This window comes from Pongo pygmaeus, chromosome X (genome assembly GCF_028885625.2).
Source record: "Pongo pygmaeus isolate AG05252 chromosome X, NHGRI_mPonPyg2-v2.0_pri, whole genome shotgun sequence".
Lineage (NCBI taxonomy): Eukaryota > Metazoa > Chordata > Mammalia > Primates > Hominidae > Pongo > Pongo pygmaeus.
The window spans coordinates 2,308,172-2,328,926 of record NC_072396.2 but is presented as its reverse complement, the minus strand read 5'-3'; the positions used below and the strand labels follow the sequence as shown (position 1 = coordinate 2,328,926).

Here is a 20,755-nt window from a genome sequence, read left to right as displayed (position 1 = left end):
AGCCACATTAAAATGACCAAAGAAACTTACTCAACTGTTGTTCAAATCCTATACTTTATGAGTTCATTGGAGTTTCTTAAAGAGGTCCTCGCACGGAACTAAAAAATCTAATCTTGGAGTCTGGGACAGCCAGCCTGCAAGTTTATATTGAAGTGTTTGATGTGAACAATTCAGGTGGTTTTAATTTGCAAGAATGAATGACAGTGTTTAGGAAGAGGTTTAAAAATCTGAACAAATGCAACCCTTCTGGCAAACGAATCTCTGTTAATCTGCCCCACAGGATGAAGTAGTTTCAACTCTACTTTTACTGTATGGAAATGGTCAGAACTGATTTTTAAAATCAGAAAGAAATGACTGACATTCCCCACATGCCCAGTCATGCTTGAATCATGGAGTTAAATAGGTCATTTTTTAAATGCTTGGGACACATGGATCAAAACAGGAAAATATGGTGAATATCTAGATGGTATCAGCTAACATCCTGCCCTTCTGGATCTAATTCCCAGATTCCAAATTGGAGCAGCCCGTCTTCTCCCTCCCCTCTCAGCCACCCATCGCTCTTAGTCTCCTTTCTAATCCCATTGGGCAAATTATCCCCATTCACTTCATAGCAACTCCTTTGGAAAGAGTTTCTTAAAGCAAGAAGAGAAAAATCCATGCCCAGGCAGATCTCCCTCAAAGCAAAATGCCTCTTACCTCGGGTGTGCATTAGAAAACACAGGAACGCAAGACAGGGAAGTCCCCACCAGCTCTCCATGGTTTGCTTCAGGATGCAAGAACCTCAGTGGACTCCCCAGCCAAGCGGATTATGAGATCCGGCCTCTCCACCCTCCTGTTGTTGACTTCTGGTCTCCCAGCTTGGAAGGAAGGGAGGCGATGTCTTCAAGTGGAAAATATGAACCGAACTGCCAGAAACAAATGGGCTCCAAGCTCAGATCCCAAACTCCACAGCTGAAAACCTGTGGGACCAGTGTAGGCACGCTCAGTCATGTGTCGGAGCCAGCCTCCCCGGGCTGCCCCAACCAATCTGCAGCAGCACAGAGGATGGGGAAACTCGGGTGGTTCCCAAGCACCAATGGGCATCTCAGGCTTCTGGAAGCCGGCACACTTGCTTGGCAACTCTGCTCGCTGCGGGTGTGGGAGCTGTAGCAAGTTCAAAGTCACCAACCCAGAAACCAGAGAAGACACTGGCCGTCTGTAATCTTCCTCCTGCAGGACGTGATAGTACAGTGATACCCAGTGTGGGGTTAATGTACACGTCAGTGCAAAGACCTCAGTTGAAGTCTTGGCTTTTATACCTAACAAACTCAGTGACTTCCAGGAGGCATTTTTCATCCTCAGCCTTCAGTTGTCTTTGTAGGTGGCAGAACCAATATTTCAGCAGAGACCGTTGTTCAGGAAAAGCAGATGACATGTGGCTTTTTGTGTCTTTCATTTAAATCTGAGACATTTTATGTAACTACCAAAATTTACATCTTCTGTTTGAAATCTCCTTGGAGAAGAAATATGACTGGATAGCTCAGTTCGATGATTAATCCTGCTTTCACAATGGTTATAATTATATTTTTCCCTGCAGATCTGTGACTGTGTCTAATTTATCCATATACCACTCGTGGGTTAACCCTTACACTCTACCTACCATGAAGCAGTAGGCAAGAACTTAAAAAGTTAGCATTTGCAAACAGCTTTGAAGTCCTCTGGTAAATAGATTAACTGCAGGAGAAAGGGGAAAATCAGTCTTAGTTATGAGGGCAGCTTCTAAATTCCCAGAGAAGCAGGATTCATGTCAAACAGACCCAAAAGGAGAAATAAACCTTGGACTTTTCTCTCTGCAAATTTGAGCACCTGGAGTGTTAAGTCTGTTCATGTTGTTGATCTGGTGTTTGGGATTTGTCTTCTATGTAATATCTTCCTTTTTTTTTTGAGACAGAGTCTCACTCTGTTGCCCAGGCTGGAGTGCAGTGGTGTGATCTCAACTCACTACAACCTCCGCCTCTCAGGTTTAAGAGATTCTCCTGCCTCAGCCACCCGAGTAGCTGGGATTACAGGCATCCGACACCACGCCCGGCTAATTTCTGTATTTTTAGTAGATACAGGATTTCACTGCATTGGCCAGGCTGGTCTTGAACTTTCGACCTAAAGTGATCCACCTGCCTCGGCTTCCCAAAGTGCTGGGATTACAGGTGTGAGCCACCGCGCCTGGACTGCAACATCTTTATAAAGGTAAGTTACTTGGATGGATTAAGTTCCTGTGCACACAGGTGTGTGTGTGTGTGTGCACGTGTGTGTCTGTGTGCATGTGTGTGCATCTGCATGTGTGTGCATGTGCGTGTGTGTGCGTGTGTGTGCATATGGGGGAAATGGTCTAAGGCAGTTAGCTTGTGCAGTCCTAAGCTCTGAGTGGCAGAGTCCAGGAAGCAGTTGATGCATTTAGAAAGATACTTCCTTCAAAGTCCCCTGACCCTAAAGAGGACTGACACCGTGACATCTGCTACAAAGTGGATAGACGTCAAAAACTGGATGCTGAGTTAGAGAAAACAGACACAGAAGAACGCACTGTGTAGGATTCCATTTCTCTGAAATGTCCAGAACAGGCAAATCTGCAGAGACAGAAAGCACATTGCGGGTTGCCAGGGGCTGGAAAGACGTGGGAATGGATAAATTATGAGTTGCATTTTGTCTCCCGCAAACTTCATATATTGAAGCCCAACCCTTCAGTACTTCAGAATGTGACTTTCTTTGGAAATAAGATCTTTGCAGATGTATTACTTTGGTGCAAAAGTAATTGCAGTTTTCACCATTACTTTTTTTTTTTTTTTTTTTGAGACACAGGCTCGCTCTGTCACCCAGGCTGGAATGCAGTGGCACGATGTCAGCTCACTGCAATTTCTGCCTCCTGAGTTCAAGTGATTCTTTTGCCTCAGCCTCCTGAGTAGCTGGAATTATAGGCGTGCACCACCACACCCAGTTAATTTTTGCATTTTTAGTAGAGACGGGATTTCACCATGTTGGCCAGGCTGGTCTCGGACTCCTGACCTTGTGATCCGCCCACCTCGGCCTCTCAAAGTGCTGAGATTACAGGCGTGAGCTAGTGTGTCCAGCCCCTCGCCATTACTTTTAAAGGTGAAAACCGCAATTACTTTTGCACCAACCTAATCATTAGTCAAGATGAGGTCGTACTGGAACAGGATGGGCCCCAGTGCAATATGATTGGTATTTTAAAAGAAGAGAGAAATCTGGACACTGACATGCACACAGGGAGAAGGCCTTGGGAGCATGAAGTGGGAGATTGGGGTGATGCACCTACAAGCCAAGGGATATTGGCAGCAAACCACTGGACGCAACGGGAGGGGCATGGAATCCATTCTACCTCACAGCATCCGAAGAAATCAGCCCTGCTGTCTGGGCCCAGTGGCTCATGTCTCTAATCCCAGCACTTTGGGAGGCTGAAGTGAGTGGATCACTGGAGATTAGTAGTTCGAGACCAGCCTGGCCAACATGGTGAAACCCCGTTTCTACTAAAAATACAAAAATTAGCTAGGCATGGTGGTGCACGCCTGTAATCCCAGCTACTTGGGAAGCTGAGGCAGGAGAATCACTTGAACCCGGGAGGGAGAGGTTGCAGTGAGCCGAGATTGTGCCACCACACTCCAGACTGGGCAACAGAAACAGAGTGAGACTCTGTCAGAAAGAAAGAGAGAGAGAGCAAGAGAGAGAGAAGAAAGAGAGAGAGAAGAAAGAGAAAGAAAGAAAGAGAAAGAAAGAAAGAAAGAAAGAAAGAAAGAAAGAAAGAAAGAAAGAAAGAAAGAAAGAAAGAAAGAAAGAAAAAGAAAAGAAAGAAAGAAAGAGAAAGAGAAAGACAGAAAAGAAGAAGGAGGAGGAGGAGGAGGGAAGGAAGGAAGGAGGGAGGGAGGGAGGGAGGGAGGGAGGGAGGGAAAGGGGAAAGGTAAGGAAAGGAAGAAAGAGAAAGGAAGGAGGGAAGGCAGGAAGGGAGGAAGGGTTAACTGTCTGTTTTTTAAGCCCCCTCCCCAGTTTGAAGCATGTTTTTATGACAGTCCCAGGAAGCCAATGTAAAAAACAGCTGCTAATGGGATTTCTTTTGGGGGCAGTGAAAATATCTTGGAACTAGGTAGAAGTGGTGGCCACACAACACTGTGAAAGCAGCAAGCAACCTGAATTGTTCACTTTAAAATGGTGAATTCTCCTGTCATCCTAGCACTTTGGGAGGCTGAGGCAGGTGGATCACCTAAGGTCAGGAGTTCAAGACCAGCCTGGCCAACATGATGAAACCCATCTCTACTAAAAATACAAAAATTAGCCAGATGTGGTGGTGACTGCCTGTAATCCCAACTATTTGGCAGGCTGAGGCACGAGAATTGCCTGAACCCGGGAAGCGGAGGTTGCAGTGAGACAAGATCACGCCAGCCTGGGCGACAGAGACTCCACGTCAAAAAAAAAAAAAAGGTTAATTCTATGATTTGTGAATTTCACCTTAATAAAAAAAATGTTTCCCAAAAGGTAGTGAGGAATTAGGTTAAATGGTTAAATTCGGGAAATACTCTCAGATGTAATGAAGGTGCAAAATAATTGCTATGATTTCCTCCATGCCTAACATGTGCCAGTGTTGTAAGTATTTTACGTGCTTCTTAAGGCAAGAGTAGACAAGCTTTTCTGCAGAAGGTCAGATAGTAAAGGCATTTATCTTTGCAAACCATATGGATTCTGCTGCAATATGTAACCAATGTCTGTGTGCCAAGTGGACTTTATGGACATAAAAATTTGAGTGTCACATAATTTTCATGCATCACAAAATATTATTGTTCTTTGGAGTTTTAAAAATTATTCAGACATGTAAAAACCATTCTTGGCTGGGCACCGTGGCTCATGTCTGTAATCCCAGGACTTTGAGAGCCAGAGGCAGGCGGATCACTTGAGGCCAGGAGTTCGAGACCAGCCTGGCCAACATGGTGAAACCCTGTCTCTACTGAAAATACAAAAAGTAGCTGGGCGTAGTGGTGCATGCCTGTAGTCCCAGCTGCTCAGGTGGCTGAGGCAGGAGAATCGCTTGAACCCAGGGGGCGGAGGTTGCAGTGAGCCGAGATCACGCCACTGGACTCCAGCCTGGGCGACAGAGTAAGACTCCATCTCAAAACAACAATAACGACAATAATACAAAAAAATTCTTACCTCGAAAGCTGTACAAAAACTCACTGTGGGCAGATTTCGCTCCTGGGTTCTAGTTTGCCGACATCAAAGCTGTGTGTTGCGGGAGTCCTGTGAAACACCGTTTTATCACCTCTGCTTCACTAAAGTAACCACAAGGACCACGTGGCCACATAGCTCCTCTCCAGCCAGATGGCTGGTCAGGGCAGGCCGTGTGCCCAGCGGTAATACACGCAGGCTCCAGATCGGTGCACGTTAGGGGAAAAGCACTCTACTTCACTGCTTGAAGCCTCAGCTGATCAAATGCTGGGAGCTCACAGACATGGCAGAATTTACAAAGCCGATTTTAATTTTCACATCCTCAATACCTTAAAAAGCGTGAATGCATCTCCTTTTCAATGTTCATGGGATGCTCCTGAAAATTCACAATTGCACTACAAAGAAAGCTCTAGCAAACTACTTTTTTTTAAGTAGAAACAAGACAGAAGAGATTCTGTTGCTGTAAAATTGGAAATAAGACTAAGAATATTCTAGGCCATGCATGGTGGCTCACACCTGCGATCCCAGCACTTTGGGAGGCCGAGGCGGATGGATCACCTGAGGTCGGGAGTTTGAGACCAGCCTGGCCAACATGGTGAAACCACATTTCTACTACAAATACAAAAATTAGCCGGGTGTGGTGGCATGTGCCTGTAATCCCAGCTACTCGGGAGGCTGAGGCAGGAGAATCACTTGAACCGGAAAGGTGGAGGTCGTAGTGAGCTTAGATCAGGCCACTGCACTCCAGCCTGGGGAACAGAGCGAGACTCCACCTCAAAAACAAAATAAAAAGTAATAAAAAATAAAAGAATAAAGATATTCTTATCCTGTGTCACACTAACTTCCTAACTTTGTGATTCACCCTGGCACACATACAGGCATGGATACAACAGGTTTTTAGATATAAAATCAAGAAAAAAATCGATCTATTCCTTTCTTAGGAGCATTTGTCAGGAATGGGCAGGAATTAGGTAGAAAGGTGTGTACATGTTTCATTGTTTGTAGACACTGCCTGTGATGGTTCATACTGACTGTCAACCTGATTGGATTGATTGACACAAAGTATTGATCCTGGGTGTGTCTGTGAGGGTGTTGCCAAAGGAGATTACCATTTGAGTCAGTGGGCTGGGAAAGGCAGGCCCCCTGCCCTTAATCTGGGTGGGCATAATCTAATCAGTTGCCATCAAGGCTAGAATATAAAGCAGGCAAAAAAACGCAAAAAGAGACCCTGGCCTAGCCTCCCAGCCTACGTCTTTGTCCCGTGCTGGATGCTTCCTGCCCTCAAACATGGGACTCCAAGTTCTTCAGTTTTGGGACTGGGACTGGCTCTCCTTGCTCCTCAGCCTGCAGATGGCCTATGGTGGGACCTTGTGATCGTGTGAGTTAATACTTAATAAACTCCCCTTTGTGTGTATATATATATTCCATTAGTTCTGTCCCTCTAGAGAACGCTGACTAATATACAGCCAAATCACTCCCCAAGGAGATGGTGCAAATTCACAGCAGTAAAATTGAAAACGGATAATGAAACCTGGAAAGCAAACAAAGCAACAATATCACCCGGACGTTTTAAAATACTTTTAATGTTGAGTTGACAGGAAACAAAAGCTGAAAATGCTAAATACTAGAAAATGATCATGATACAAACTCCCCACGAAAGAACTTGAGAGCTTGTAGTACACAGATGAAAAGTTAGAACCTCGCCTGTTAACAACATTAAGCAAGAAAAGAATGAAAATAAATGGAATGAACATTCAACTCAAGAAGTCATCCTGTGAGGAGAGTGGGTATCACATTAAACCCCAGAAAAGCAGATGGAGGAAATTAATGCATTGAAAATTGAGAAATGATTTGCCAAATAATTTAAACATTATTTGAGAAAACTAAAGTAGATGAAGATAACAAACTAAAATAATGACAGAACAAAACAAGAAGAATGCGAGCTTCTCCATACACTTGGAGGATGCGGAAGAATTATAAACAACTACTTTGTTCTAATCTACACTGTGATATTTGAAAACTTAAGTAAATATGAATGACTTTCCAATGAAGAAGTAGAAATACAGAAAGTTTTTTTTAAAAAAAATTCATTTCCCGGCCGGGTACAGTGACTCATGCCTGTCATCTCTGCATTTTGGGAGGCCGAGGCAGGCAGATCACTTGAAGGCAGGAGTTTGAGCCAGCCTGGCCAACATGGTGAAACCCCATCTCTACTAAAAATACAAAAATTAGCTGGGCGTGGTTGTATATGCCTGTAATCCCAGCTACTCGGGAGGCTGAGGCAGGAGAATTGCTTGAACTTGGGAGGTGGAGGTTGCAGTGAGCCAAGATTGCACCACTGGACTCCAGCCTGGGCGACAGAGTGAGACTCCATCTCTAAATAAACAAATAAATATCTCTTCATCAGAGAGAAACAAAAACCCTTTGCCCCCTCTAAAACACACACACACACATACACACACACAGCCCATGCCCAGAAAACTTTAGCCAATCAGATTTTCCACAATAGAAAGAAGAAAATCTACCAAAATGTATGTATGAAGAAAGCACAATATTGAAATATATTACATGCAAACATATAACACACATGAATTTGACTTTTGAATATTGACACAATAATCCTAAAGAAAATAACAAAACTAAAGTGTAACATCAAATAAGATTGGATTGAAGGATGATTGATTATATGTCATTATATTTAATTCACCATATTAACAGGTCAAAGTAGAAAACCATAGTCATCATGATGCATCCCAAGAAAACACTTGATTGAATTTAATACCCATTCCTGACAAATGTTCTTAAGAAAGGAATACATTTTTTCATTATTTTATAGATGAAAACCCGTTGTAACCCTCACAAAAGTGTTAGAAGAATAGATACTTTTTTTCATGATTTTTTTTTTATTTTTAGGTGGACTCTTGCTCTGTCACCAGGCTGGAGTGCAGTGGCGCGATCTTGGCTCACTGCAACCTCCACCTCCCGGGTTCAAGCAATTCTCCTGCCTCAGCCTCCCGAGTAGCTGGGATTACAAGTGGGTGCCACCACGCCCAGCTAATTTTTGTATTTTTAGTAGAGACGGGGTTTCACCATGTTGGCCAGGATGGTCTCGATCTCCTGACCTCTTGATCCAGTCGCCTCGGCCTCCCAAAGTGCTGGGATTACAGGCGTGAGCCACCGCACTCGGCCTTTTTCATGATTTTATATATGAAAACCTTTTGTATCCCCACAAAAGTGTTAGAAGAATATTTTTTCATAATTTTATATACGAAAACCTATTGTATCCCCACAAAGTGTTAGAAGAATAGATGCATTTTTTTCATGATTTATATATGAAAACCTGTTGTATCCCCACAAAATGTTAAAAGAATAAACTTTTTCATAATTTTATATACGAAAGCCTGTTGTATCCATGACTGTATGTATGCCCATATGAATCATGAATTAAGGAAGTTAGCATGGCACAGAATTAACATAAGTAGGTAGTTTAAATATATAAAAAATGAAAGATACAAATCAATATAAAAATATGAAAAGGCTATGAAGAGATACAAAAGAAGTCAACTAAGAAAAGAGATGTATCGGGCCGGGCGCGGTGGCTCACACCTGTAATCCCAGAATTTTGGTAGGTCGAGGTGAGCAGATCACGAGGTCAAGAGATCGAGACCATCCTGGCCAACATGTTGAAATCCTGTCTCTACTAAAAATACAAACATTAGCTGGGCATGGTGGCCTGTTCTCTTCTCTGCAATACATGACAACTTTTCCACATTGAGAATTGTTTCCCCATTAAGGCTTCCAAAATACATGTCTCTATGAAAGCTTGGAGAGGGCTCCACTTGCATTTTGTGCTAACCTCATAGAGATTTACAGTCCTGATATTCGGAATGGGATTGACGTCATAAACCTTCCTCCACCGGAAAATGAGGATATCATCAGTGTGTCCTCAGTTGCACAGGCAGGCTAATGTGAAGCTGTTAAAATAGTCATCCAGAGAAAGGCAATTTCAAGGGAATGTTTCATTTTGCCACTGATGATGGTGTTAAAAACTGACTGCCGCACGTCACAGAAGCTAGGTTTCCCATGAATCTCTCTATGCAAACGTATGGTGTTACCATAGCCATGTCAAAAGTCGTCTGATTTGGGGAAAGAGGTTGGATGAAGAAGTCAGTCATAAATGCTGGGTCTTTCCCCTTTCTAAGCTCAGAAACTCCGCCTTCAATTTCAGTTCTGGGTGGGAGTCATCCAAGCAGTCTCCCTGCTGTTGAGGATTCGACACCTTTTCACATCCCATCATTCTCAGGATATTGATGGGCACAGCCAGCTGGCTTTTTCTGGCATTGGAGTTATTTCTTCTGATTTTGACACTAGTGATAACTTGGAGTGTGTAAAATCGGGTGAACACAGTGGCGGGAACCCCTTGGTTATTTATCTTACCCTTTCATTGCTTCCTTGAGCAAATACCTATAGGATGCCACCTGTGGTGCAGGTGTGTGGAGATGACCTTCTAGATTCTCCAGGATGTATTGACACATCACAAGTGCCTCATCCTCTCCACCCTTGAGAGGGCCGACCACGGATGTGCATGTTTAATTGTTTAAGGACACTGTCAGTCTATTCCCCATAGAAGTTTCGCAAATGCCCAGGACTTAACATGGTGTCTCAGATTTGTTTCCTAAGAGCCCTACAAACTTTCTGATTATTGCCAATCTCTTAGTTGAAAAATGATATCAAATGGGCTATCTTCATAAAATCATCTGTGTTCCATTTCTGGAAAACATTTGAATTGCCCTTTGTTTTTATACGGGTGTTGGGTCCTTTTCTCGTTGATCTATAGGGACTGTTTACGCCTTAGTGAAGTAGGTGGCAGATATTCTTTTTCACTTAATCCTTAGTCTGGTGAATCTTCAAGGGCCGAAAGCTGGATTAACCAGCATACCTGGCCGCTTTGCTGAGTGACCAATGACACGTTATAAAGTTAGAGGGTGGTGTTTCTAGTCCTTCCCAATGAATCATCAAGAATTGTCTTTGAGGTCAGATTCTTCACACTGACTAACTTTAGAATAATAAAAAGAAAAAATACATTAAATCTGTTGTCATTGTATGAATAACATTGACATTTTTGTAAGTATTATAATCATACTATCCACAGAAATGGCTCATTGTAATCATACTATCCACAGAAATGGCTCATTAAACAAGAAGCAGAATAGTAAAAAGAAGAATAGTAACAAAAATAAAATTAAAAAAAGGGTATTTTTTTAGATATGTCAAATTAGGGCTTATTTATAAATAAATCTATACTTCCAAGTAATGTGTCAACAAGACTTATTTTTTTTGTGGAGGGTGGATGTCTGTCTTTGTAGATGATTCATTTTAATTTCTCACGTACATAAAAATAAACATGATTTTATTGAAAGTAGGTTATTTGAAAAATAGTTTAAATTACATGGCTTGTTGGATCATTAAATACCTGGGTAAAACAACTCTGTTTCATTATTTTGGAACTTCTATGTAAAGAAAGTCCTATGATTTTGGGAATGATGATTAAAAAGTTATTTAAGGGCTGGGCCAGGCACAGTGGCTCACACCTGTAATCCCAGCACTTTTGGAGGCCTTGGCAGGCTGATCACTTGAGGTCAGGAGTTTGAGACCAGCCTGGCCAACATGGTGAAACCCAGGCTCTACTAAAAATAGAAAAATTAGCCAGGTGTGGTGGTGCACGCCTGTAATCCCAGCTACTTGGGAGGCTGAAGCAGGAGAATCACTTGAACCCAGGAGGCGGAGGTTGCAGTGAGCCAAGATGGCCCCGCTGCACTCCAGCCTGGGTGACAGAGCAAGACTCTGTCTCAAAAAAAAAAAAGTTATTTAAGGGCTAATAGAACATAGAATAAAATACTTTATAAATTTTTGAAATAATAGTATTTGGAATAGTATGGTAGTTGTTGGTATCAGAGCCAATCTCTAACTCCTTAAGGAGAGAGGCTTTTCTGTGATTTATTCTGCAAGTGTTTACTGAGCTTCAATACATGCTAGGCAGTGTCAGTAAACAAAAAGACCCTTGACTCATTCATTCTTTTTAACAAGGCAGAAGATCCATTGCAATCTGGGCCATAATGTATTTAACCAACCCACCACAGGGTCAAGTCTTCAGTGTCGGGAAAATGCGGTACATCTTGTACATCTTAGGAAGTACAGTATCTGGATGTAGGGAGTACCTGGATTTAGAGGAGTATTTGGAAGCAGGGAGCATCAGGACTCAAGGGGATACCTAGCTGCAGGGAGAGTATCTGGAAACAGAGTTTCTGGATGGAGGAGAGTATCTGGCTGGGAGTATCTGGGTGCAGAAGAGTACCCGTTCTGATGTGGCAGGACACGGGAAAGGAAAAGAGCCCAAGAAGGACATTTTGGAAATAAAGAGCTAGCACTTAGGCTGGAAATCTGCCTTAAAGCCCCAGAAGAAAACTTGGAACCCATCCTGTAAATTACCACGGCCTTCTTTAACATCCACCCACGGCAAAACATTGAAGTAAAATAAAAAAGTACTTGGTTTCTAATTTCTTTTTATTAGTCCGATATGAAAAAGAAATATCCCTACAAATGAAAGAAATATTGAAGAAACAAATTGAAGGGCTTACCTTATTTTAATTTAAAAAAAGTCAGGGCTACCAGGGAAGTTTCAGACGTGCTCAATGGACACGTGATTTGTAAACAGCCGAGATTCTGGGGGACTGGGGGTGCCTCGGTGGGGTTGACATTTGAGTTACGGGGACTTAATAATGGCCAGCCTTTCACATCCCATGGGAAACCGCCCCCCCTCGGCCTTGGAGAATGGGGGTCCAAGTGCCTATCCCCCTTTGGATGTAAAATTCATCGTTAGTAAACATCATCCGCCCAGCAACAAGCAAAGCACATCGCAAGATTAAAACAAAGAATCTGCCATGAACAGAAGGCCTCCATCTCTGCCCTCACGCAGGTGTCCTTCGGGGAGGAGCCTCAGGCAGCTGTTCTAACCCTGCTGCCAACGCCTGCGCTGTTTCTGCCGACAATCTTCTATTTCTCTAAAAGAGTACGCTGAACTGTGGGAGACAGAGACAAAAGAAAGTCATTCCCAGTTCCCTGAGCACTCACGTGGACACAGTTCCTAAAACTTTCAGGAGCCAGTGGTTTTATTTCTGCATAAGAAAAATGGGCCCAAAACTCATCACGAAAAAGCAAAACCCTAAATCTCAGTCAATTCAATCAATTTCATTGAACGATGCCATTCATTAAAAAAAAGGATACTGCAGAAACAGCAGAAGGAAAACAGCAGAAGGCAATTTCCACTAACGACGTCACAGAGACACTAACAAATGCCTATAACTTACCAAATGGAAGAATAAATCTTCTAAATGAGAGTGTGCGGTTTTTATTGATTTGCAATGATGCTGGGCTGAGATTTTCTGGTCCATTCATTTAAGTTTTGGAAACTTTATTCTGCATGTCAGTCTTAAAACTATTTTGGAGGGAGAAGCTGGGATTTGGAAGAAGGAATTAAGAGCAATGGTGGCAGAAAACACTGGAATGCCAAGCCCTTCAAGTAACGAGGGCCCCACACATATATACCAATGTACTGGCTAATGAAGCCAGACAACTTCATTACAGTGGGCAGAAGAAATCTTCCTTTTCTCTTTAAGATATAGCTTGTTCTAAACATCTTTCCCTGACTCGAAAGAGCAGTCAACAAGACACTAACTTTCTTTTATTATTATTACTATTTTTGAGACAGAGTTTTGCTCTTGTTGCCCAGGCTGGAGTGCAATGGCGCGATCTTGGCTCACCACAACCTCTGCCTCCTGGGTTCAAGGGATTCTGCTGCCTCAGCCTTCTGAGTAGCTGGAATTACAGGCATGTGCCATGGTGCCTGGCTAATTTTTTTTTTTTTTCTTTTTTTTTTAGTAGAGACGGGGTTTCTCCATGTTGGTCAGGCTGGGCTCGAACTCCCAACCTCAGGTGATCTGCCCCCTTCAGCCTCCCAAAGCGCTGGGATTACAGGCATTAGCCACCGCGTCTGGCGAGACACTAACTTTCTAGAAGTCTCTATCTTTAAAATTGAATGCCAGGCACGGTGGCTCATGCCTGTAATCCTAGCACTTTGGGAGGCCGAGGTGGGCAGATAACTTGAGGTAAGGAGTTCGAGACCAGTCTGGCCAACATGGCAAAAGCCCCGTCTCTACTAAAAATAGAAAGAAAATTAGTGGGGCATGATGGTGGGTGCCTGTGGTCTCAGCTACTCAGAAGGCTGAGGAAGGAGAATCACTTGAAACTGGGAGGCAGGGGTTGCAGTGAGCAGAGGTCGCACCACTGCACTCCAGCCTGGGTGACAGAGAGAGACTCCATCTCAAAAAGAAAAAAAATTAAAATACTTTAAATCATTTCATTAAAAATACCTCTCAATTTGACAGCTGCTATTAAAAATAAACGCTGCATCTCTCAGGCAAATGAGAAAGTTCCAATGTATGCACAAATAAAAGAAAAAAATACACACACATATATACACACATAAACTTTTTTCTTGCCATTTTCAAAAGTGGTTCTGATGGCAAAATGCCTGCCTTTTACCCCGAGAAGCTTCTCACGAATTAAAGTCTCTTCTTAACCACATTTTCCACCTGGTTGAGAGGATTTTCAGAAGGTGATAGCAGGCTGGGTGCGGTAGTTCACGCCTGGAACCCCAGCACTCTGGGAAGCTGAGGTGGGAGGGTTGCTTGAGCTCACGACGGGCAACATAGTGAGACCCTGTCTGGGCAACCTAGTGAGAGCTTGTCTCTACAAAATAAAAAAAAAACAAATCAGCCGGGCATGGTGGTGCACACCTGTGGTTCCAGCTAATCAGGAGGCTGAGGTGAGAGGATCCCTTGAGCCCAGGAGGTTGAGGCTGCAGTAAGCTATGATCATGCCACTGCACTCCAGCCTGGGCAACAGAGTGAGACCCTATCTCTAACAACAAAAAAAAGGTGACAGCAAAACTTAACAAGTTATATTTCAGAAGATGGACTTTTGATTCCTAGTACACACCAGCCAGCTGTGGACTTCCCAACGATGCACCAGTGGTGTGCCACTTGGAACTTTTTTTTTTTTTTTTAAAACAGTCTCACTGTGTCGCCCAGGCTGGAGTGCAATGGCACGATCTCGGCTCACTGCAACCTCTACCTCCCAGGTTCAAGCGATTCTCCTGCCTCAGCCTCCCAAGTAGCTGGGATTACAGGTGCCCACCACCACACTCAGCTAATTTTGTATTTTTAGTAGAGACAGGGTTTCATCATGTTGGCCAGGCTGGTCTCGAACTCCTGGGAAAACTTCCTTACTATTTTGTTAAACAGAGACTTAGGCACATACAGGTCTTCTCTGAAGGCCCAGGCCCTAGGAAGTTTACACATTCATTGTCTTTTGAAAGTATCCCTCAAAAGCAACGAGACATAAAGGAAGACATTCAAAGCCACGCAACCAAATTTGAGAATGTGTGCAGGACAGCAAGATGGGAGAGGATGGAGAAGATAAAATGGGAACACTGGCCATGTGTGCAAGCCGCCGTTCCCCGTCCTTCTTACCAGCTGGCTCTGCGTTGGCATTCCGGTGGCTCTCCATGTCCACCTCCCCTTGTTCTGCTGAAAACAAGAAGAAAACACACAGAGAGGCTCAGCGCAACAGAGAACCCACTCCTCAAAATACACACAAAACACTTGGGCTTTCCTGAGGTCGACGCTCCTATTGCTTGGATGAGAGCACTCAGTTCTGAACCCCAAGACCCACTGGGAACATGGAGTCTAACACTCATCTAAGTGAAGACTTTGCCAGTACTTTTTCATGCATGGCACAGGCAGAGATGAACTTCAACAGGGTAATCCAAGCAGCTTCATTTTCCTCTGTTTTAAGGGTTGCTTTCTTCTCCCTAAACACTGAGGAACACGCACATGGAAGCTCTTTCTATAAAAAAAAAAAAGTACATGCATCTTTGAAAATAAGATTCTTATTTATAACTGCCCCCAAACTCATCAAACAAATGCAGACGGCTGGGCGTGGTGGCTCACGCCTGTAATCCCAGCACTTTGGGAGGCTGAGGCAGGTGGATCACTTGCGGTCAGGAGTTCGAGACCAGCCTGGCCAACATGGTGAAACCCCGTCTCTACTGAAAAATACAAAACTTAGCTGGGCGTGGTGGCATGCACCTATACTCCCAGCTACTCAGGAGGCTGAGGCAGGAGGATCGTTTGAACCCAGGAGGTGGAGGTTGCAGTGAGCTGAGATCACACTACTGCACTCCAGCCTGGGTGACAGGGCAAGACTGTCTCAAAATAAAAATATAAATAAATAAATAAAAATAAATGCAGAGGCTGGGCACGGTGGCTCATACCTGTAATCCCAGCACTTTGGAAGGCCTAGGCGGGCAGATCACGAGGTCAAGAGATCCAGTCCATCCTTGCCAACATGGTGAAACCCCATCTCTATTAAAAATACAAAAATTAGCTGGGCGTGGTGGCGTGCACCTGTAGTCCCAGCTACTTGGGAGGCTGAGGCAGGAGAATCATTTGAACCCAAGAGGTGGAGGTTGCAGTGAGCTGAGATCGTGGCACTGCACTCCAGCGTTGGTGACAGAGCGAGACTGTCTCAAAATAAAAATTAAAATAAATAAAAATAAATGCAAAGAATCTCAGCAGATTAGCATCTTTTCAATACCTGGGGAAAGGGGACTTTCTTCCTTTACCCACCTCCACCGATCATCCTTCTCAGGTTGAATTGGCTCTCCTGTCCCCTCTTCTACCTCCCTCAGAATGCAGAGAGGTGAGTGAAGACTCAGACCACTAAGAACTGCCCCAGCCATCAAAGGACAAGACAGCCAAGGGGTCTTGTGTACCCGGTTTTCTTCCTCCTCCAGCATTTTTTCCCAGTCTTATTTCTATTCCCAAATTTCTTTATTTATTTATTTATTATTATTATTATTTTTTTTTTTTGAGACAGAGTCTCGCTGTCGCCCAGGCTGGAGTGCAGTGGCACAATCTCAGCTCACTGCAACCTCCACCTCCCGGGTTCAAGCGATTCTCCTGCCTCAGCCTCCAGAGTAGCTGGGATTTCAGGTATGCACCACCACGCCTGGCTAATTTTTTGTATTTTTAGTAGAGATCGGGTTCCACCGTGTTAGCCAGGATGGTCTTGATCTCCTGACCTTGTGATCCGCCCACCTCGACCTCTCAAAGTACTGGGATTACAGGCCTGAGCCACCGCGCCTGGCCCTCTATTCCCAAATTTCCATTAAAAAATGTTTCAAACATGCCACAATGCAAACAGGGTCAACTCCCCAAATGTTGTAGGTGTCACTTCTTTTCTGACCCACAGCATAAGCCAACAGAATTGGAAACACGTAAGAGATGCACAGATCAATAGGTATTTATTTATTTCCAGTGTTGGTGTGAAGGAACACCCACGTTTTCAACACAAAGGGAAGCAGCAGCAGCTCATCGAATCTGTGGCCATGCGTTTCCCACTCACAAAGACCGTGCTATTTGTAAAACAGCCCCATCTGTGGTTCAAATGCCTTCGTAAAGGAACACGTTTGTATGGTGCAGCAGCGTAACTTTTTTTTTTGAGACAGAGTCTTGCTCTGTCGCCCAGGCTGGAACGCAGTGGCGTGATCTCAGCTCACTGCAACCTCTGCCTCCAGGGTTCATGCCATTCTCCTGCCTCAGCCTCCCAAGTAGCTGGGACTACAGGCGCCCGCCACCGTGCCCAGCTAATTTTTTGTATTTTTAGTAGAGACGGGGTTTCACCATGTTAGCCAGGATGGTCTCGATCTCCTGACCTCGTGATCTGCCCGCCTCGGCCTCCCAAAGTGCTGGGATTACAGGTGTGAACCACCGTGCCGAGCCAGCAGCGTAACTTTTAATGACAGCAGCAGAGACAGCCTCGCCAGTTTATACTATGTGAACTCCACAGTTTCAACTGTTCTCCCCTAACCACTAAATGACTCCCACACAAAGAGGCCAAATTCTTTGATTTAAGAAAAAGAGAGGAAACCCCCCCGGAAGAGAAGAATACTCGAAACGATCCGAAAATGTTCACCACAAATGTCATTTGTTCTGCCAGTGGCAAGTTGTCAACACGGGTGCATTTTGCAGCAAACTGTCCCGGCTAGAAATTGAAAACCTGCATTCATTTCAGAGGACAAATAATTTCTCCCTCTCCCCTCACTGGTTAAAAAGCATAAAAGATGTTCTTTTTATTCCAGTAATTTTATAAAACACTACATAAAAGCTGGCGAGTTTTAAAGAGGGAAAAAGTCCATTGAAAAGTATAAAGTCTCCCAAGGGCAAAGTCCATTTGGGGGCAACAGTTCCAACATCACGGACCTCTCAGGAGGAGAACTGGTCTAATGAGATGCTCCGTACACCCCCACCCACATACCCTTCCTGTCAAAACTTAGACCAAGCATGCCACATCTGACAAGTCAACTTCAAACAATTCGTGGTGCTCTTCTTTCAGGCTAAAAATCATATGTAGCTATTAGAACCATTCAGCAAAGCAATATGGCTTTAATGGGTCCCTATGCTTTGTGAAGATATGTTTATACACACACACACCATGCACTTGGGGCCAATCCTGAGACCATATACCTGAGGATCACTGTCTAGCAGTGGCTAATCTTTAAGTGGTGTTAGGACAGACACTCTGGGAAACATGCAGGACATTCTGGACTCAGTCCTGTGGTCATTGGGGGGCAGCTTTCATTGCATCAGACTTGAGACACCTTGGGACACATCCTTCAAAGAGTGGGGGGCTGTAAAGGTGACCTCTGTGAGAAGGTGACCAGACCCATGTGGGTCAAGGTTTTGTGCCCTCACACCATACAATGCCCCAACACAGGAGGATCAAACCATCCGTGCTCAGCTAGAAGTACGGCTCAACCATAAGGGAGGCTGTGCCTCATTTCCACAGGAGGGCAAATAAGAAAAGTAAAAGAAGTAAGAAAAAATTAAAAGGAATATGAAAAAAAAGGAAAATAAAAAAAAGAAATTAGAAAAGTCAAAGAAATAAGAGGAAAAGAATGAAGAAAAACGGAGAAGAAATAAAAGTAGAAAAATAAGTAAAAGAAATAAGATAAAAAGAAAAAGCAAAAAGGAAAACAAATAAGAAAAAAGAAATAAGAGAAAAAAAAACAAGAAAAAAGAAAAAGGGCCAGGCACAGTGGCTCACACACTTTGGAAGGCTGGGGCAGGCAGATTACCTGAGGTCAGAAGTTCGAGACCAGCCTGGCCAACATGGAGAAACTCCGTCTCTACTAAAAATACAAAAATTAGCTGGGTGTGGTGGTATGCGCCTGTAGTCCCAGCTACTCGGGAGGCTGAGGCAAGAGAATCGCTTGAACCCAGGAGGTGGAGGCTGCAGTGAGCCAAGATTGCACCACTGCACTCCAGCCTGGGCAACAGAGTGAGACTCCAATTCAAAAAAGAAAAAAAAAAAAAAAAAAGAAAAATGAAAAAAGAAGAAAAGTAAGAAAAGAAATAACATATAACAAATAAGAAAAGTAAAATAAATAGAAGGAAAAGAAATAAGAAAAAAATGAAAAGAAAGAAAAAATAAGAAAAGTAAAAGAAAGAAAAAAAGTTAAAATAAATTACATTGAAGAACAAGTTGGTGGCCTTTGGAAATGGAAGGAAAATCCAGGTACAATTTGTGTGTTTCAGGGACATGAGAGAATCCAAGGAAGACGGCCGCAGAGGCTCCGTGCTCAAATGTGTGAATAGGGACCTGACCACCCACCAATTCCCAACACGCCTTAGAGTGTGAACATCAGGAGATGTTTAGGTGACTCCTCAACATATGAATTTTGTTTTTCTAGGAACCAAGATGTGCACCTGCTTGGAACACTGATCAAAGAAAGAGTTAAGAACCGCTTCATAGGAAGTGCAGTGAGAAATGCAAGTCAAGGGCTGAAAAGGTTGAAGATTTAAAAATCCATGCATGACCTGGAAGGTCAAATCCTTAGGATGTGAGTGAGCTTAACCTAGGACACTGCAGGGAAGAGGGTGGCCACCCCGGGCCCCACTTTGTTCCCTTGGCAGGGATGGACTTAGGGACAAAACTCATTAAAACATGGAAGTCACTGCCCTGTTTCTGTTAGATTTACGTTTAAAAGAAAATATCTGCATTTCTCTTCATTTTCTGAAGCTCTTATGCAGAAATATGATTTGCTATAATGAGCTTCTGTGCATCAAGAAAGGCAAAAGCATATGGAACTGAAGGCAGAGAATCTGCCATGTGATTGAGAATCCCATTGTGGTGGGAATTTGCCAGCAGGGCGAGGGGAGCGGCAGATGGAAGGGTTTGCTTTAAGGCTGCATCTTAGCAGATAAAACGATTACGGTCAGGACGCTCCGCAGGCCTGGGCTGGGTTCTCTGCTCACCCCTAGGTCTTCAGCCATCTGAAATGGAAAGTTGAAAAAGACAAAAAATAATAATAAAAAAAGTAAACTGACGCTGGGTCTGCTTTTGCTGTGCGCTGGGGCTCCCAGCAGCAGGGAGGTGTTAGAAAGAGCTGCTCTGAGCAAGGAAGTAATGGGATAGAGGCTCAAAGTGTGAGAGTGGGAAGTGGAAACCAAAATTAAGGAGTGGAGGAAGGGAGAGACAGAGGAAGGCAGGGAGGGAGGCAGGGAACAGGGAGAGCAGGAGGGAAGAAGGAAGGAGGGATGGGACAAAGGGATGGAGGAAGGCAGAAAGAGGGGGAAGGAACGAGGAGGGAAGGAGGTTGGAAAAAAGGAAGCAGGGAGGTATGGAGGAAGGGAGGGAGGAAGAAGTGAAGCAGGGAGGAAGGAAATGAGGGAGGGAGGGAGGAAGGGAAGGAGAGAGGGAAGGAGGAAGGGAAGGAAGGGAAGGAGGGAGAGAAGAAAGAAGGAAGGAAGCAAAGAGGCATGTAAGAAAAGGAGAGATGGATGAAGAGAGACAGAAAGAACAGAGAGAAAAAAAGAAAGGAAGGAAGGAAAGGAGGAAGGGATGGAGGGAGGAAAAAGGAAAGAAGGAGGGAGGGATGGAAGGAAAGGAAGGAAGGAAGAGAGAAAAAAGAAAGAGGTACATAAGAAGAAAAGAGAAGGAAGAAAGGAAGAGATAGAAAAAAGGAAGAGAGAAAAAGGAAAAAAGGAGGAAAAGAAGAATGGAAGGGAGGGAGGAAGAAAGAGGGAGAGTTCAACAAAGAATGAAAAGAGAGAGGGAGAACTGAGGGCAAAGGAAGAAAGAGAAAAGCAGGGAAGGAAGAGAGAAAAGAAGGAGGGAGGGGGAAAGAAAGGAGGAGGGAAGGAAGAAAGGCAGAAAAGAAGAAAGAGAAAGAAGGAGACAGGGAGAGCCAATCGCCCATCTTGCCAAAGCCTCAAGAAACCCACTGTGAGCCCAGGACCCTGGTAAACAGAGCAGTAGGACCAGCCACCACAGCCAAAGGACAGCGTCCTGAGCACCCCGTGCCAGCCACGGAAGCTGGGCTCTGTGGGAAGTGGTCAGGCTCCGTGCGGTTAGTGGTCTGAGCCAGGTC

At 44.1% G+C, this 20,755-nt stretch overlaps 2 protein-coding genes across 15 annotated transcripts in view; both read right to left on the bottom strand.

Annotated features, from left to right (window-relative positions):
• The window catches only part of XG (Xg glycoprotein (Xg blood group)), a 65,375-nt gene extending 62,659 nt beyond the window's left edge, over positions 1-2,716 (bottom strand). For 8 of the 10 annotated variants that reach the window (XM_054472834.2, XM_054472838.2, XM_054472835.2 and 5 more), the window contains exon 1: positions 697-2,716. In XM_054472834.2, coding sequence (XP_054328809.1) covers positions 697-757 — 61 coding nt within the window. In that variant the 5' untranslated portion in view covers positions 758-2,716. The remainder of the gene's footprint in view (positions 1-696) is intronic. The other 2 variants (XM_063660737.1, XM_063660738.1) reach the window with 1 other exon arrangement.
• Positions 2,717-11,748: 9,032 nt separating this feature from the next.
• CD99 (CD99 molecule (Xg blood group)) overlaps positions 11,749-20,755 on the bottom strand; it is a 51,290-nt gene continuing 42,283 nt past the window's right edge. For 2 of the 5 annotated variants that reach the window (XM_054471204.2, XM_054471206.2), the window contains 2 exons: positions 14,793-14,849; positions 11,749-12,281 (listed from right to left, as the gene is read on the bottom strand). In XM_054471204.2, the coding sequence (XP_054327179.1) occupies positions 12,256-12,281; positions 14,793-14,849 (83 nt within the window). In that variant the 3' untranslated portion in view covers positions 11,749-12,255. Of the gene's footprint in view, positions 12,282-14,792; positions 14,850-17,430; positions 19,659-20,755 lie in introns of those variants that run through there. The other 3 variants (XM_054471205.2, XM_054471207.2, XM_054471208.2) reach the window with 2 other exon arrangements.